Here is a 13234-nt window from a genome sequence, read left to right as displayed (position 1 = left end):
TATTTTCAAATACTGATAATGTTTAATAATTTACACAAAAACAAATTTAGAGCCATCAGTTGAGGACTTGTTGCAAATTGATAAAGGGAATCAAGGTGAGCCTTTTGGCAGCTTGACAGTGAGTTGAATAGACATATTCCCTAAATGGAGGCTATGTGTGACAACAGGCACTACAGAATACACAGAATATATCTATGAAAATACCTTTAAAACACTACAGTACAGTAATTATTAAAATGGATTGTTTTACAATGAAAAAAATGTCTAATGTCTCAATATCATCTATCTGGGTGACATTAAACACTTCTTAATGGCAGTGAATCATATTTGTTACTTTTATTGTTCTTTTATTGTTCAAGTCAAACTTACTATTGGAGATCATAGAATAGTTTCATTACTGCAATGTACAGCAGCTTTCATTGCACAACTTTACCACCACCTTCAGGGTATCAATTATCGTAACATGTGCCCCTCTGATCTTCAAGTGAAATTATACCTTGTCCTGGAGCTCTCTGCAGGACACATGAGGATCAGCTCAAGACTAATGTTTCAAGCTCTGTACCTCTCATTTCATGGCTATGTTGCCTCTGTGTTTTCTTCCTTCAGCAGTGATATACTCACTAACTCCTCAAACCATGTCCATTCAGTACCTGACTCAGTACCTACTCAGTATTTTAGATGCACATGAATTGGCTTTTGGGTAAATATAAATCATACATTTGTAGGAGGGGCAACTTATTTCTTTTCACCAATGTCATTCAGCCCACATACAGCTATATGATGGCCCATGAGTGATCAAGATCTGGCTGTCAGAACAGGACCATGTACGGGCCATGATATAGCTTATTAGCTGGTTGTATTACCACAGTTGGCCCTGAGTTGATCTACATATTTATATATATATAGCTCTGGTACACTCTCCATATTTGGTCCAGATTAAAGTTGCCTCAACTATGGTGATATTTACGCAAAACGTTTTATATATATATGACATGTCACAGCAGGAAATCACAGATGTAAATATTCAGGGTCCAGGTATTGTGCACGGTGTCATTGACACTGGGACACTTGAATAGAACAAACTCATCCTTACTGTTATTAGTAACACCTGTACTTTTCCTGCTCTGACAAGTCAAAATCTCTGCTGTGAAAAGGTGTATTCAAATCAATCAATCAAACTTTATTTGTATAATAGCTTTCATACAGGTTAGTGCAGTTCAAAGTGCTTCAAAGATGACTGACAAACTGATGATAAGACAGAACTAGTGCAGACCGTAAAATCAAACACACGAGAAATAAAAATAATGAAAATGTAATAAAATAAAACAGATTTAAAAGCTATAATAGTAATAATAGTAAAATAGAGTGAAATAAAAGTTAGACTAAAAAACTAGATAAAATAGATTAAAAGACATAACGAAGACAAATACAATATAAAAAATATATAAAATAAAATGATAGATAGCATAAAATAAAATACACATTTTACAACATGAATACAATAAAATAAGTGAATAAAATAAAGTAAATAATGTCTATAAATTATTCTTAATCAAAAGCAAGACTAAAGAGGTTCTGTAGGTTTTCAACACTTCCAGCTGCTCTCTAAAAACAATTAAATACTCTAAAACAGTTTTACTTGGGACTTAATATAATTATTTGGTATTTGAACGTTAATGCATAAAGGCCACTGATCATCTCCAAAAAGTTCAAAGTTCTTTGTTGGTCACGTACACAAAGCAGACAATACTATGATGTTGAATGATAAATAAGGTGCAGTGAAATGCACTTTAAACCCTCCTAGATTAGTTTATAACTGGTAAGATTAAAGAATAAAAGATAAAAATAGTAATGAAAATAAAAAGATGAAAAAGATCATTACAAATAAAGAAACATTAATACTGATAGTAAAAAGAGACAATGAATAGTAATATGCAGGTGCAAACACATAATGTAAACAAGTGTTAATGGAAAGTGAATAGATGAATAGGTGATGTAAAACAGTTCAGGGATCGGCAGCATGATTGTCTTATGTTTAGAGTTCAAAGTGCAGTGTGTGACTTATTCATTGCTGTTCAATATTCTGCCTGCATGAGGAGGAAAAGCTTCTCCCCAGCCTCTCTGTCTGTGCCTTCAGGCTGCGGAGGTGTCTTCTCGAACTCAGCAGCCTGAACTTATGCTTGTGAGGGTCTGTGGGGTCCACATGTAGGCTATAAAAGGGTTTATAGATATGGATACTCCATAAATATATCAGTAAAATATGACATATATATGTGTGCGTGTGTGTGTGTATATATATATATCAGTAAAATATACATATTTTACTACATGACCACCTTTGTTGCATTTGTGGTAAGCATGGTGCATGTAATTGCAGCGTCTTCATGCCACACACAGTATGTCCACTGGGTGGCAGCACAGCCAGGAGGAGGAGACGTCTGACTCGTTATGTCAGTTCCTTTAAGGATGTCGAAGTTTTTGTAGTTCCTGTGCTGTTGACCTGTCAGCGTTGTAGTACGAGCTGTCACTGCTGATAATTTGTCTGTCCTCCTTCTGGCAGTCGCAGTTTTCCGCCGGTAGCACAGCGAGTACCGGGACTGTCGGACGCTCAGGGCTGTTTGTACTTACTGTTGTTTGCTGCTATCAGCTAGCCAGCGAGCTAACGGCTAAAGGAAGCTAACGAGCCAGTCAACCTGACAGCTAGCTGGCCAGCTAGTAGTCGACGGACGGCAGCTAGGTTGCAGTTAGCTAGCTAGCCTTCTGAGAGGCGAGGAAGCCGCCCACTCCTGCAAAGCAGCACTCCGGACAAAACAGTGAACGGTAAGAGAGCAGAAACATAAAACAGCTGTCTAATATTAGCTAACCATCGGTTTTGATTGATTTTTTTTTTTTTTTGCCAGAAGCGAAGGCGTCCAGCAAGCCAAGGGTAGGACAGTTAAGTTAAGCTGCAGTGACTAACCAGTGTCACCAGTATAACTCCTCTGTCAGCTGGTTTTAACTCACTGGTTTCACTCCTGTCTGAAATCCAGGTTAAATACGGTCAGCACGTCACGTTTTGACTTTTCAATTAGAGGTCTATATTGAAATGAGACAGAAAAAAGACGTCGGGAACATTGTGTGAAAGTCCACTTGAAGCCTGTGGTTTCCACACTGAGGTCCGGGGACCATCAGGAGGCCGGGACAGTATTCAAGCAAAATGAACATTTGAATGCTATATGTTACTTTTACTGTTAGCACAATGACATAATATATAAATGACTGTTTTAACGAGTCTCCATGTCCACACAGTTATACCTAATACTACAAGTATATAGCGGATACTTTAACTTAAGTATTATTGAAATGATTAGTGAATTAATTAATTGGTTGATAAACTGAGAATTAATTAGAAACTTGATACTTGATTGATCGTTTGAGTGATTTATCAAGTAAATGTCAAACATTCAGTGGTACAAACGTGAAGACTTTCTGTTTGTTTTATTTTATTGTAAACTGAGTATCTTTGGGTTTTGAACTGTTGGTTGCACAAAAGAAGCAATGTGAAGATGTCACCTTGAGCTCTGGGAAACTGTGATTTTCCACTATTTTGTGGAATGTTTTAGATATAATCATTGAATGATAATTAAAATGATTGTTATCTGCAGCCCACATACTGGTATCCAAATCTTATTCTTATTTCCTAGAAGACATGGGGTTACAAGGTCTATCATAAAATGAATCTCTGTTACTATGTATCTGGCTAAGCAAGACTTGACACTGTGCTTTTGTTATTTTCTTATTATAGCAACCAACCGGTATGATGACATGTGCCATTCATGTAAATCTTCTCTGTCAGTGTGTGGGAGCCCTGCAGGGCTTCTCACACTCAGTGCTCAGCTGTTGCCAAGAGAAAGAGGCTTGTGCAAGTGCTCAGTGCTGGATCAGGTAGCTGTCACCACCGGGGCCGTGTAGTGCTACGTCTATCACAAATTGTTGTACCGAGTCACACTTTCACAACTGACACAGCAGTACAGTCCAGCCAAGGATTATGGAGATTTAATTGTAAGTTAAACAAGCAGCGAGGATAATGAGTCAGATAGGCCAGACATTTCAAAATTACAAGCCCTCCCTTTAATGACCTGCGGCTTAATTTTTGGTGGCGTGGTGGAATGTGAGGAATGGGGCAGAGCCTCAACCCACAACATGGGAACCCTTGTGATAGGATATCAGCGCTAGTTTCTATCGTTGCACTAAATTCTGAGAGACAGGAGGGACGTCATATCGTCATTGTGGATGAGACTTTTGAAAGTGTTGCCAACTGTTTTGATAAAGTGATGTGATGTTAAGATTCAAAGACTGTTTTAGGTCTCAGTTTTGTTTTACCAGGATTCACAGGACAGTTAAAGACTCCACCAAACACTGATCACTGAACTTAGACTTGTCCAGGTTTATTTTCTTCTGCCTATTTACTAAAAATCAACATTTGACTTTATGATAAAGCTGAAATGAGAAGTCAATTAATCAATAGTTACTTTTACTTTTCAAGCAAAACAGTCTTGGGTTAGAGTTTATCCAAGGTGAGAACCTGCTGCTTTTCTCCGTTTTATATCATTGTAAAGTGAATATCTTTGTGGGTTTGGACTATTGGTTGGATAAAACGGCATCTGAAGATGTTACATTGGCCTCTAGGAAACTGTTTCCTGGTGTTTTATGGACCAAATGATTAACTGAGAGAATAAACAGCAGATTAATCAATGATGAAAATAATAAGTTAGTTGCAGCCTTACACACACGTGCAGGTTTTGTCTTTAATATACTGGGTCGAGGAGTTTGTATTGCTTTAAAGTTCCCTCTCTAAAAAGTGCCAGTGTGTGCAGTGAGTCACTGGAAAGCCATCCAGCTGGCTGTTATGTACATAACAAAGTCAGCTGAAGTCAATCAGCATCTAATATGAAAAGTGCGCCCACTTGTGGCCGACTGCTGACCCTGCTGTCGCAGGCTGGATCTCATTATGTCTAATGTGACTCGGTCTCAATGACAGCAGAGCAGGAAATATGAAGTGAAGGCTGGACGTGGTTTAATTTTTTGTATGTTTAGGAACAAAATGTTTCATGTTGAAACAGGTGGTATTTGCCTCATTTTCAGCTGACCTTTATGCTGTATGTGTGCCAGTGAGGGCCATTCTATTTTTTCTCCAAGATTTGCTGTGGTTCATTGAGTTCATACTGTGTTCTCGCTCTGTTACTGGGTCAAAGTTGGCTTAAGATGTGTCATATGCATACAGTGTCTGGATCTGTATCTCCCATTTTTAAATTATATTAGAAGACAGCCAAGTGGTGTGTGTTTTATGCAATGTTTTAATAGCGTTTGTCATGTCCTTTGACTCAGATGGAGGCCCAGAGCTCCAGCGGGCCGCTGCTGTCCAGAAAAAGGAGAAGAGAGGGCTCCAACGGGGAGACCGAGGAGGGAGAGAGGCTTGGGAAAATCCCCAGATGCACCGTGGTGAGTCAGCTGGACAGTTCAAATGTCTTTGAAGTGAATGTTTGGCTAGCTGTTTCTAGGTTGTGTGCATGTGCAAGCCACTCTGGCTGCTTAAATATGCATGTATGTACAAGAATATAACAAGATTTTTATTTCATGTATATTCTCTACAGGGATCTGGAATCACTTACAACACACAGAGCATTAAAAAATTTAGAGTTTAGAAATATTTTAGATTTTGCACTGTGCTTAAAGAAATAGATGTCACAAGCCGTTAAATGACAGTAGTAACACTCATGATTTCCACATCAGGTTTTTTCTGTAACAGTCCAGGAAAGATTGTTACAAATTGAGAGAGATATAATTTAACTTTTTCCAACCAGGAATGAGAAAAGAATTTATGATGATATACAGCAATGCTTTCGTGTGAATTGATGAAAAAAAAACTTCCTTGATCATATCTTCATTACATCCTCTGATTCTGTTGGTGTGGGTCTACTAGGGATTGAAGCACCCTGCACCTTTCGCAGATGAGCTTGTGCCAGCTGATGGTCAACCCTACGCGAGAGTCAGCATGGATGAGGCCAAGAGGGGAACACCACGTGAGTTGGATTCTTTCACTCTCAGTTAACGTCTTCTTTTTGTAATTTTTCAGTCTGTCCGCCGCCTCTTACACACATTCTCCTTTCTTTTTTCCCCTTATATCAGAGCATCTAGGCTGTTCATACACATGGAAAAACACTCTATTCAGAATAAATCCTTGATCCCTCCTTGACTTGTCTTTTTTTTTTTTTTCTCTCCGTTCAGCTGACAGACCAGTGCGGGTGTACGCAGATGGTATCTTTGACGTTTTCCACTCAGGTCACGCCAGAGCACTTATGCAGGCTAAATGCCTCTTCCCAAATACACACCTCATTGTTGGAGGTAAGTCTATTTTCTGTGTGTTCATGAAGGCTTTCACAGCAGCAAACCTTTCTCAGCTGCATATTTTGAAAGGGTAAAACTCTAAAAACAGGAAGACAAGTGAGGTGCTATGAAGGTGCTATCAGACTCAAAATAGATCCTTGCTTGTGTTGTATCAACTCTCAGATGTACGTCACTTTGGATAAAATCGTCTGCTGAATGAATTGTAACAAGATAAATTCGGGCATCTTGTAAAAGTTAGAGAGAGTTGATATAATAGTGCAAGACAAGGAAAGTTAGCTGTAAGATATTGTTAGATAGCAGCACACTGAAATAATGTTAAACCTTGGAAACACAAGCATGATTGTTGGTCACATGATTTCCCACAGCTGAAGTAACATAAGTCTAAACAACAGCACAACATAAAGTGATTTCAGTGTCCACTGCTTTCCCTTCCTCAGTCAGTTAAACATGTTTCTGTGTTAACACTTAATGATTGATTTATCTTGCTTCTTTTTAAAGAATTTAATTCATAGCTTCGCATTTTAAATAATCATTTCTGTGAATATTTCTTACCGTTCAAAGTGTGCAGTGATGACCTGACCCACAAGTACAAGGGCTTCACGGTGATGAATGAGGACGAGCGTTACGATGCCATCAGACATTGCCGCTACGTGGATGAAGTGGTGCGGAACGCTCCCTGGACATTAACGCCAGAGTTCCTCGCAAAACATCGCGTGAGTGGACGAGACACGTCACACAACTGAGTGAAAAGAAAAGCACCCGTAATTAGAGACACACTCTGTTCATTCATTAAAATCCTGGAGTTTATTATAAATATATCATGTTTTTAGTGAACTGATCTAAGAATGAGTCACCATCCCTGATCCTCTGTAACCTTGTCCCTGCTGTTCTTGTGTGTTTTTGTTTTTGTATAATTTGTAGATCTGAATCTACTTTGTTGATGTATGTTATAATGACCTCTCCAGATTGACTTTGTGGCCCATGACGACATCCCGTACTCCTCAGCGGGCAGCGATGACGTGTACAAGCACATCAAGGAAGCTGGTGGGTACCAAAGCAACCAAGAGTGGTAGTGTGGTACACAAGTAATTACAGGATGCACTTCAGTTTTTACTACTGCTTCCCATACACAGATGGTACTATATAGTATGCTGGAATTACACATTTAAATGAATGTTATTGTAATCCGGATATGTTCTCAAATGTATCTGCAAAGAAACCATCTGGATTTTACATAAGATGAAATCAAACTTTATTGATCCCAGGAGGGAATTTTAGCATTGAAGCAGCACAAGAGACCAGAGAGGGAGACAGGAACAGGGTCCAGGTAAATGGAGAGAGATAAAAAAAAAAAGATAAATGCTATAAACAGTATATTTTTTCCAGAACAAAGTCAGGAAAAAGGCGGCACGCCATAGCAAACAGAAGAATAGAATCACTTCATCATTGTTTTTTAGGTGAGGTTTTTCTTTTCTTTTTGCTGCCGCCTTTTTTGCAGACTTCTCCAGACTTTTGTCTGGAGCATATAGACTTTTTTTTTTTAAAGCCAGAGCAGAGACCCAACTGAATTTCAGTGCAGAAGAAACACACCTGTTTCCTGTTATGAGCTAATACACTAGATATTACCATAACCAGTGTGCAGAAATGAATGTGCAAAACCAATAGCGCAGTTTTTCTTAAACCCAGATCAAAGTAGCATACAGTATGTGGAGTACAGTGGAATAGATATTAATATTGTTTATAGATGAGCATTTATATGTACATACTGTAGAACTGTTCTGTAGCTAATGATAAAGACTATAATTTTCTATTTATGCACACCAAGGAGACTTGTGGATTGACTGTATATAAATATGGATGACACATCTCCACTTCCCACCGCTATGCAAAAGTGAAGCCAAAAAGAGCCAGAGTCTGCGCAGTAGAGTCAGTCAGCGGGATGACGGCTCATAGGACATGCCCTCTCAGTCGTCCCGCTCAGAGCTGTCATAGCTGTCAATCATGACATCAGAGCCCCCTTTTTTATATCATCAAATAACTAATTAAAACAAACTTATGAGAAAAATGAGCGCTTGGACAAACATCAGTGTGATAAGAACTACCTAAAATGACAGAAACCATCTTTGGGGAAAATCTATGTATTTATGTCTATCTATGTATACTTTTATTAGTTTGGCTCATGTCCGAACTGCTAATGTGGAGGGGGCGGGACTTATGACCTATACTGCAGCTAGCCACCAGTCGGCGATCAAGACGTTTGGCTTCACTTTTGGGGAGCTGTCATGACGTCCGTATTTATACGCAGTCAATGGTGGATACCGGTAGTTTATTCAAAAATAAGGGTATGACCCGAGTTGTATTTGTTACCAGGAAATAGATTCAGTAAAGTAAATAATTTGTGCCATTTTAGCAACTTAAGTTCAGAAACGGGGTACAAATGCTAATTTCATGTCATCTCCTAAGTGCAACTTCGCCTCAGACTGATGCAGATGGAGAGAATTGTATCTGGTGACCTCTGACCTCTTTGTCCTCTTGTCTTGACCCTTGCTGTGTTTGACAGGTATGTTTGCTCCCACCCAGCGGACAGAGGGCATCTCCACCTCTGACATCATCACACGCATTGTCCGTGACTACGATGTGTACGTCAGACGCAACCTGCAGAGAGGATACACAGCCAAGGAGCTGAACGTCAGCTTCATCAATGTATGAAACCTTCCGCTTTGGTTGAAATGTGTCTGTGTTGAATCAAAAGTAAAGAAGGAAGTTGGTGTGACGGAGACAGAGCTTTTTTTGTGAAGTCAGTTGTTAGTGTTTGAAGTTATTCATGTTGAATATGTGGTAGTTAGAGACACCCCCCCACCCCCAACTTATTTTCTCCTCACCTTTACCATGTCAACTCTCATCAGGAGAAGAAGTACCACCTGCAGGAGCGTGTGGACAAGGTGAAGAGGAAGGTCCGTGATGTGGAGGAGAAGAGCAAGGAGTTTGTCCAGAAGGTGGAGGAGAAGAGCATTGACCTCATTCAGAAATGGGAGGAGAAATCCAGGGAGTTCATCGGCAACTTCTTGCAGATGTTTGGACCTGAGGGAGCTCTGGTGAGGATCTTGGTTTTGAAGAAGAACACATCCTGTAGTTACCAGGAGACAGGTTGCAGTGCGAAAGGAGGTTCTTTATAAGTTGACATGCAATTCTGGGAGGTAAAATTAACACAAAAGTAAAGAACTGGTGATGAGACATTCTAGGTGACAGAAATAAAGACAAAAAGTCTGCAGAACAAGGAAAACTAAAATGATACGGTGTGCTTGTTAACTACAAATCTAGCAGGATTTACATTACTGCTGATTATTTTTAAAAACATACTGAAGGCTTTTAGGTTGACAAATATGTTCATTCATTTGTTTGAGTCAGCTCATATCATCTAGCAGAGATTTAAAATTCTCTTCAGGTGGGTAATGTATCACAGGGAATATTTGTCATTTAAAATAGTCAATCCTGTGATTTTTAGTGTGGTGCTTTCCCAAAACTGGGGGAATTGCAAAAACATATATGTGAAAATGAGCAAGATCCGTGCAGCGGAAAATCCCGACTAAGATCCAAAAACGCTGGATCCTACATTTTTCATAATGCAACAGCATGTTAGTGTCCCAATAAATGACCACATCTTTTAAACTGCATGCCTCCATTTTCAATGCAGGATGTTATAAATGTGTAGTCTTAAAGCCCAAACTGAGATAACCCTGATGATGTCATCAAACTCATGACTAGTAAAAGTATCAAATCTGGGTTAGTTCCCCTTTAACAATCCCTGCTCTCTATTGTCTCTGTGGTGCATTTAAGTACTTCTTAGAATGTCCGGCATCTGAGATTTGAAGCTGCCAAACTATATTTCATGCAAAATCAAACAAACAAAGACAGGAATCACATTTGTAGTAATTAAATTTAGTTGTTCCCTGACGCACTTGAACTCACCAAGAAGCAAGAATTATCTTGCCTGCATTCTTACACTACAAATACACAACTTAAACTTAAAAAAAAACTAAGCCAACTGCATTGTAAACGTGCTGCTTTACGTATTAAGCAAGCCTCAAGTCTGCAGGTTTTTTCTGTACATTAGATGAACGTTCATCATCCTGGTTGTATCATCAGTCAATGTAACAGATGTCGCCTCTCCTCCACAGAAACACATGCTGAAGGAAGGGAAGGGCCGCATGCTGCAGGCCATCAGCCCCAGGCAGAGCCCCAACAGCAGCCCCACCCGCGAGGAGCGCTCCCCCTCCCCGACTTTCCGTCTCCCCTTCTTCACCAAGACCTCCCCGTCTCCCTCACCTCTGCCCCACCACAGCGGGGCCCGCGGATACCTCATCAGCGAGGACGACGACGAAGACGACGAAAACTAGAAAGCGTCTGAATCCTTGGCTCAAATGGGCTGCAGTCACTGCTACCAGTTAACTGAGCTGTCAAGTAGCGTGGTTTTCATCGAGCTCCTGCTTCCATTAAATGTCTTTTTTTTGATGATGATTTTACTTTGACATTTAGCACTTCAGTGTCATGTTAACTGTAACATTCAGTTTCTTCACAGCTCTTGTTTTAACAGCCAATTTGTCCTTTTTTTCTTTTTGTGTAACGGTCAGTAAAAGTTACCATTAGTCACCCTGAGTTCTTTAAAAGTTAGCCTCATTTATCTGCGTCACTTTTGATGTTGAGTTTATTAGTCGCTCACTGTCACTCACTCTTAGGAATATTTGCAGGTGTTACACTCGGTGCACTCTTCCATCTATGGTGGTATTCTTAAGGTTGGCGTTGTGGTGCAATAGGAGTTTGTGTTTCTGGTCTTTTGTCATGGCTTTAGCGGGAAGGCTCGCAGGTTTTTTGGTCACACATTTGGTGTTCGGTGTTGGAAACGTGAGCCGGAAACCTCATGGAGACAGTGTCGAATATCTCCAGGGGAAGTTTTTCAGAGCGGGTCAGAAAACTGGAGGAAATGATCCACTCATGTGGCGGGGCAGTTTATATTCTGCTCATGCTAACGTGAAGTCAACCTGGCTCTCTTTCTGCTCTCAACTGAAATCCAGATGTGCTTGATTTTTAAGTAACAGGGAAACATCTATCTGGGAATAATAGTGTTAAATGTCGAGAAAACAGCCCACCCCCCCACCCCCCAAAAAAGTCTGTCTGCCTGCATTGGGGCTACGCGCGTCTGTGTGTATGTGCATGTGAAGTTTGTGTATGCGAGCTCATACGTCGGCATGTTGGAAATGTCTTCTGTGAACATTCTCCATCTATTGACAGATCTGGGTTCAGCTTGACTTTGTGCACATAATAAAAGAAATTAGCTTTTTAAAATTTGTCTGCTGACAAGAATCAGTCTTTGGAAGACTAGTTTCAAACTGGACGCCTTTCAGTGGCGTAAGAGGAAGTCTTGCAAAGATGAAAATGTTAATGTAGAAATACTTATTTTTGTAGATCTCATTGTTCCTTTCTTTATCGTCCGTCTGTACAGAGAATGATCTTAGTCGTCCCTGTTTAGAAGTGCTTTGAGTCTGAGCAGAGAATCAACACGAGCAAGGCTGCACTGTTTTTGTTTTTTTGTTTTTTTTGTGTGTGTGATGGAGATCTGGGCCTGTGGATGACCTAAAACTTAAATCTGATATACATGTGATAAAAGAAAATATCAGGTTCTCATATATCTAATAACATCTGAGAACTGTCTAACTGCCCGACTTTTTGTAAGAAATCACATTTTTGGGGAGTCACAAGCACAAACGGGTGCCTAAATAAGGCCCTTGCATCTCAATGGTGGCAAACATACAGGGCAAAACACACACAAGTTTAAGGTTTTTAACCAAATCCTGCAGAAATCTACAAGGACTTTCACAAAAGTGAACACAGTCTGCATCTGTTTAGAGATGTATTTCAATGGACTCCACATTAACATTTATGTAGCTACCTCCTGCTTGCTTAAACTGATTCTGTTTCCTAAGATGAGCACAAAGTATGAGCATTATTTTTCCTTTCTGAACAGAGCCATTGTTCCAGCACTGAATCAACATGACTTGGTCAAATATTTGAGATTTTCCGGCCTCGGTTTGTTGTCCTGCATCTCCAGTGATAAAAGCATGTGTTGTGTTCTCCTATATAACCGACAGTGAAACATCACAGGTGATCTGAAGATGTAATACAATACTGTTAAATGACTCTAATATAAATGTTGTCAGATGTCTGTGTGATCTGTTCTAGGCTTGGTTTCCCAAAAGCAGGTGTGGTTTGCTGCAGCAACTAAGCTGCTTTCTGTTAGTGGTAAAAATCCGATTTGAACTTGAGGAGATAACTGGAAACACTGAAAAGGATTCCCCCAGTTAGAAAAATCCCACTTTTGGTATTAAAACTTCAAAATCAGTAGAATTTGATGAGGAAATTCAGCCTAGATTTTTGGTGCTAAGCTACTTTTGGGAAGCCTCGCCTTGATTCTTGTGGAATCTGTTCCTTAAATCAGTGTGAACTTCTCAGTAAGAACACGACCACGTTGAGAGCTCGAGTGGCAAGCCAATAACAAGCCACTATTAAGATACAAATGTAAATGTTTTTAACAGCAAATGTTTTAATTAATCATGTATTATTTTACTGTTAGGGGTCATTTTTAAGTCCTGGATGTAGAGGTCAGTAAGAGCAAGACAAGAAAAATGTATTAAACATGTTGGCCAAAGCATTTCTTGACCTTCATTTGTCTGTGTGTGTGTGTTTGACCCAACCATTATCACCCAGAATCCATTGTTCCTACATGAACCCCTCCCTTGTTTCAGAAAATATCAAGAGGAAACAGAGATACAAAAGAATTTACACAAGCTAT

At 39.7% G+C, this 13234-nt stretch overlaps 1 protein-coding gene across 2 annotated transcripts; it reads left to right on the top strand.

The window, feature by feature from the left end:
* Positions 1 to 2435: 2435 nt before the first annotated feature.
* Positions 2436 to 13107, top strand: pcyt1aa (phosphate cytidylyltransferase 1A, choline a). Of its 2 annotated transcripts, XM_044368484.1 has the most exons (10): positions 2436 to 2820; positions 2901 to 2926; positions 5368 to 5481; positions 5963 to 6062; positions 6268 to 6384; positions 6949 to 7100; positions 7353 to 7431; positions 8948 to 9090; positions 9294 to 9482; positions 10566 to 13107. In XM_044368484.1, the coding sequence occupies exons 3-10, from the start codon at positions 5368 to 5370 to the stop codon at positions 10782 to 10784; spliced, it is 1113 nt and encodes a 370-aa protein (XP_044224419.1). In that variant the 5' UTR covers positions 2436 to 2820; positions 2901 to 2926; the 3' UTR covers positions 10785 to 13107. The 2 variants fall into 2 exon arrangements, with proteins under 2 accessions (XP_044224419.1, XP_044224417.1); XM_044368482.1 differs by lacking the exon at positions 2901 to 2926 and having other exon boundaries at positions 2437 to 2820.
* The last annotated feature ends 127 nt before the right edge of the window (positions 13108 to 13234 follow it).

The sequence above is a fragment of the Thunnus albacares genome, chromosome 12, assembly GCF_914725855.1.
Source record: "Thunnus albacares chromosome 12, fThuAlb1.1, whole genome shotgun sequence".
Lineage (NCBI taxonomy): Eukaryota > Metazoa > Chordata > Actinopteri > Scombriformes > Scombridae > Thunnus > Thunnus albacares.
This window is presented reverse-complemented; position numbering and strand designations above follow the sequence as displayed.

Coding starts and splice junctions, on each gene's coding strand:
- pcyt1aa (XM_044368484.1), top strand. CDS start 5,368: ATGGAGGCCCAGAGCTCCAGCGGGCCGCTGCTGTCCAGAAAAAGGAGA. Junction 7,101..7,352: donor AGTTCCTCGCAAAACATCGC/GTGAGTGGACGA, acceptor TGACCTCTCCAG/ATTGACTTTGTGGCCCATGA. Junction 9,483..10,565: donor TTGGACCTGAGGGAGCTCTG/GTGAGGATCTTG, acceptor TCTCCTCCACAG/AAACACATGCTGAAGGAAGG.